This window comes from Sinocyclocheilus grahami, unplaced genomic scaffold (genome assembly GCF_001515645.1).
Source record: "Sinocyclocheilus grahami isolate Dianchi unplaced genomic scaffold, SAMN03320097.WGS_v1.1 scaffold925.1, whole genome shotgun sequence".
NCBI classification, from domain to species: Eukaryota; Metazoa; Chordata; class Actinopteri; order Cypriniformes; family Cyprinidae; genus Sinocyclocheilus; species Sinocyclocheilus grahami.
In genome coordinates, this window is record NW_015506104.1 from 386639 (window position 1) to 392131 (window position 5493).

General features: G+C 34.8%; 2 protein-coding genes across 3 annotated transcripts in view; one reads left to right on the forward strand and one right to left on the reverse strand.

Annotated features, from left to right (window-relative positions):
- The window catches only part of LOC107564351 (ras association domain-containing protein 4-like), a 33478-nt gene that overhangs the window by 23282 nt on the left and 4703 nt on the right, over positions 1-5493 (reverse strand). For both annotated transcript variants that reach the window (XM_016249409.1, XM_016249408.1), the window contains exons 2-3: positions 2623-2708; positions 2459-2534 (exon numbers count right to left, since the gene is read on the reverse strand). In XM_016249409.1, coding sequence (XP_016104895.1) covers positions 2459-2534; positions 2623-2708 — 162 coding nt within the window. The remainder of the gene's footprint in view (positions 1-2458; positions 2535-2622; positions 2709-5493) is intronic.
- On the forward strand, positions 3691-5257 carry LOC107564354 (C-X-C motif chemokine 9-like). The gene is made up of 4 exons (XM_016249411.1): positions 3691-3763; positions 4437-4566; positions 4657-4740; positions 4884-5257. Exons 1-4 carry the CDS (start codon positions 3709-3711, stop codon positions 4987-4989), a joined length of 375 nt encoding a protein of 124 aa, XP_016104897.1. The 5' UTR covers positions 3691-3708; the 3' UTR covers positions 4990-5257.

The following is a 5493-nucleotide window of genomic DNA, read 5'->3' on the forward strand; positions in this document are numbered from 1 at the left end:
GGCTTGCGGCAACCACATGTGACGACCCCGGGCTGGACTCCGCTTCGTCCACGGTAAAAGCCGATCCGGCAATTGACAGCACGAAGTTTATGTATTTCCTCAGCGACCAGCACGGATCAGCTCTAGGCGTGACAAAGCGGATATCGTCCTCTTTTGGAAGGCAAAACAAAGTAGTTTCGCTTTCACAATGAAACACACAGCACCTTCACGACATGGCGGCGGCGGCGGCAACAATACTACAGCGAGAATAAAAGTTACGCCTTCTTTCTTTGCGTGAACATTTGGGCGGCGTTATGCAAATCTTCCCACACAGTGACGTAGACATGTGGGGGCGTGTTTGAACGAGGCGTTTTAGGAGGGCGTGGACAAGTCTTAACTTTTATGAAGAATATCTCTTTGGATTTGAGACTTTAGTCTTTGCAACTTTACAGATCTTCTTTATGCACCAAGAGCTTGCAACACTCCAAAGAGAAAGGAAAAATAGAAATCGCATCATACGACCCCTTTAAAGCAGTGTTTCTGTGCAGTGCTGCTTTGTTTACAGCGGTAACCAAGGAAACGCCGTATATGGTGTTCCAGAAGCGCCTCCTGCTGTCAGAGAGTGAATCTGCATCTCATTCAGAGCTTCTGCTGTTTGTTTTCGTTCAAATTGGGTTATTATTAAACCAAATTATGTATATGAAATTATATAACTAAATGATATGAAATTATATAAATGATATGTATATGAATTATATAACTAAAATTCAATAACTGTAATTACAGATTTAGGTTAAATAAAAATGTCAGTTTTAATTTTTCTTCTTTTTAGGAAACAAATCAAAGAAAAATAAACAAATTCTACTGTTCCTAATATTCTGTATGTTGCTCAAAAACAAAATATATATATATATTTTTTTAACCCAGTCATTTAAAAATAACACATTTTAGAGCTGTAACGACAATACCGTGAAACCGTGATATTTTTGCTTAAGGTTATCATACCGTCAAAATCTCATACCGGCCCATGCCTAATATAGACTTTGAATTATAATGTGGTTTATTTATATTAAAAAAAAAATATATATATATATATATACACACACACACACACACACACACAGTACAGTGTGTGCATAATTATTACAGTTCTGGAAAATGGTGGAACTGGAGACTAAAGGGTTCCTGATGGTTTCACACCTAATTCTTCACATTAATTATTTTGCAGTTAATGTGTCTTTTCTTCTCCACCTGTTTTTTTTTGTCTGACCCAATGAGCATTTCGCTCTCCAATGGTCATGCCTTAACTTTGCAATTTCTAGTACTGCATCCTTCTCATGGCCATTTAATAATTTTTGACTTTTCAATTTGAGTCAAATCTCTTTTTGGCTCATTTTATCTGTAAAAGAAAACCTCCTTAATAATTATGCCCACCTGAATATAAGGCATTTTTCACTTCCATCCTTCATTGGCAATTATATATAATTTATAAATGATTAAAGACAAAATTAAGAGTAGTTATTTAGATTGATGTGGTTTGGAATTTGTAAAATGTGCTTGGAAATAAAATGTGATCAGAATAACAACTTGCATAATAATTATGCAAGCACTCTATATAAGATCATAATATACAGTATAATTATAAATTAAATAACTAAGTCACAAAAAGTATTTCAGAGCAATATAATAATGATAGCTCATAATACATATTTCTAATGATATTATAGTTCCGTCTGGGATGCAGCCAATCACATGTCATCTAAGACCATTTAATCAGTGTTTTTAAAGGGGTCATATGATGTTGCTAAAAAGAACATTATTTTGTGTATTTGGTGTAATGAAATGTGTTTATGCGGTTTAAGGTTAAAAAAACACATTATTTTCCACATACTGTACATTATTGTTTCTCCTCTATGCCCTGCCTTTCTGAAACGCATCGAGTTTTACAAAGCAAACCAACGTAGTTTTGCTTTCACAACGAAACACAGCGCCTTCACGACATGGCGGCGACGGCAGCAACAATACTACAGAGAGAATAAAAGTTACGACTTTCTTTGCATAAACATTTGGGCGGCGTTATGCAAATCTTCCCACATCGTGATGTAGACATGTAGGGGTGTGTTAGAACGAGCCGTTTTAGGTAGGTGTGGTTGACTCTTAACTTTTATAAAGAATATCTCTTTGGATTTGAGACTTTAGTCTTTGCAACTTTACAGATCTTCTTTATGCACCAAGAGCTTGTAACACTCCAAAGAGAAAGGAACATTTGAAATCGCATCATATGACCCCTTTAAGAATGGTGCACTTGGATTTACTCCAGTGTCACACATTCCTATTCTGAGACAATAATCTTTTTGTTTTTCAGTCTCACACACTCCGACTCAAGTCTTGGCCAGATTAGATCTATTAATCACTAACCAGGAAACAAAAGATTTGATTTAGATCCACAGATAGTTTCACTCTCTGTGCCCTAACATACCTCACGAATCCTAAGCTGGAAGCTTTTTCCCTCGTGGTAACAGTTGTATGTTTTTAGAAGGGACAAAATATCAGACCTGAAAAAGAGACATGATTTAACAACAAGGGCTTTTAGTTAGAAGGCATGTTTCTAATGTTTAGTGTGTATCAAAGTGGAACTCTTACTTTGCAATTACTTTCTCCTCATTCAACCTCACATAGGAGGTCTTGTCAGGATCCATAGTGGGGTTCCTCAATAGAAAGACTTTCAGCTAGAGAAGAGCAAGACAATGGGAGAGAAAGCAAGGAGAACGAGACAAAGTTAATAATATAAAAGGTTGAGTGAATGATTAACAGTGAATAGAGACATACCATGTGTAATGTGACTTTAAAAAAAATATTCATCATCCAAATGAATCAATGTCAGTATGAATCTTGTGCAGGAGGATCAAGTGAAAGTAATCACAGGAATATTGGGAAATCACATGGTCCTACAGTTACATACAGAATGTGTCATCTTGCCGTAAGGCTTGCCATGACATGTTTTCAAATCTTCTGAAAGGTCACAGAATAATCACTTTTTTCATTGGAAAAAATATGAAAAATAAAATTAATACAAATCATGGTGAATGCATCTGACAAGCTCCAAAAGAGAAAAAAACACTATAAAATTAGCCCAAATGACTTTAATTATTCACTGAGAATTATGTAATTATTATAATTATAATTTAATTATTCACACCATTGCGGCTCTCAAATCTCATATCAGTATTCAAAACTGCCCCTCCATGATTAGTGGCTGGTTTGAGATGTTGACTTGGCACTTTTGAATCTGACACGGTTGCAAATGATATTCCATTTTAAGGATAGGGATATTTTCTGTGAAAATGAATTTGAGTCTGTTCCACATATTAAACTATACATATTGCTTCAGAAGTTTTTTTAACAGTGAAAAAAAAAAAAACATCATATGGTTTTGGAACGACATGAGGGTGAGAAAATAATGACAGAATTTACATGTTTGGGTCAAATGTGAATAAAGAATTCCTCATAGGCTTTTTAATGTACATGTGACCAAGTTTTTAAAGATTCCTACAGTAGTGTGATGTTGGAAATGACTCTCTATTATCTGTGCTCAAATGGTTTGATCCCGTGGGAGTAGCAACAAAGCACTGGAATTTCCAGGAGTGGCACAAGAGCTGGGAAGTCCCTCATAGGGAGTATAAAATGACAGCAGGCCATTGAGCACTTGCACACAGAAACACTTTCAACATGACACTGACAGTGCATGCTTTGCTGGCTTTCAACCTCGGCATCCTCCTAACAGGTGAGTGGATCAGAACAGATGAACTACAGTAGAATCCCAGACCCACTAAAACAGTAACTGAGCACCTGCTGGGTTATACCCGAGTTGGCAAAATTCTACTTAATTAAATCTTCTTACATCTCTGCAAAACAAGCTGTACAAGTTTAACTACAAATTATGTTAATTATAATAATAATTTAGTTATTTTAATTCTATACTATCGTTTGAAACATTGTTGATGCTTTTGTAAGAAGTCTTTTATGCTCACCAAGGCTGAATAGTAAAACAGTAATATTGTTAAATATTTTACAATTTAAAATTACTTTTTTAATGCAATTTATTCCTGTGATGGCAAATCTGAATTTTCATTACTCCAGTCTTCAGGGTCACATGATCCTTCAGAAATCATTCTAATATGCTGATTTGGTGCTCATTCATTTTTTTTTAATTATAACAATTTGTGCTGCTTAATATTTTTGTGGAAACAGTGATAGTTTTTCTAAGGATTTTTTGATGAACAGAAAGATTATAAAAACAGCATTTATTTTAAATGTATCAAAGCATTATAGTCACTTTTGATCATTTAAATGCATTGCTGAATAAAATTATTAATTTCTTTAAAAAACTTACTGACAATGAACTTTTTTGATACATAATGGCTGTTTAATAATTTCACTTTTTTTTCTAAATACAGTCCAAGTGGTGGAGAGTCAATATGTTCCAAAGACCTGTCAGTGTCCACAGGCTAAAATAAGAATCAAGGGACCATTTTCAGATTTCAAAGTCACTCCAAAAGGACCTAACTGTTTACAGGATGAGATCATGTAAGTTTATACATTTTACTTCATAAGATTCTAAATGTACATGCACCATTGGATTTACATGTCCTATTATTTCTCTGTATTTTTCATTAGAGTTATACGGCAGAAAAATAATAATCACGTGTGTCTTAGTCCGGAAGGTCGCCAAGGCAAAAGACTGCTGAAATGTTGGCAAAGGTAAGAGAGTGTTATTACTGAATGAGTCTCTAAACTACAGCACAGCTTATCCAAACAACACACACTCCAAACATCTCCAAATATGATGGTGGTCTGCATGTCTTAATCTGCTGAGCTTGATTCTACTGTTTTTTTTTTCTCAGCACACAAAAGGATGGCAAGGACAGCAAAAAATGCATACACCGACAAGATCAAAAGCCAAGGCAAAGAAACAGGAAGCATGTTAAATCCAGAAAGGTCACGTCTTAACCTCAAATACTAAAGATACTGAGGCAAAGAAAGTAAGAGAACCACAGGAGAGAATGCTCTTCAAAGCCTGTGCAAAGTGCAAACAAGCCAAGGACATAAGAAAAGGCTGAATTCAGAGGAGTGCACATGTCCATGGAGGCCAAGGGACGCATATAATGAAGACATGATACAACAAGGACAGCTTCTAACCTTGACGTGCTTTACAGGGACGAGATATGCCCTGCTATGCAGGTCTTACATATTGGCCAGTCTGAAGAAACAGATTTATGTCTTATAATTGTATATATTCTTATATATTGTAATTTTAAATGTATATATGCTTAAATAAATATGTATTCAGTGATCACAAGAAGAAAATGCTTTTTTTACAGTTTAATATAAAATGAACTAATATAATAAACATCCACTTTCTTGTGTTCTCATGTTTGTTTACATAGGACTATATTCTGCTATACAATTCTTAAATTTCTAGTCTTAAATTTAATATATATATATATATATATA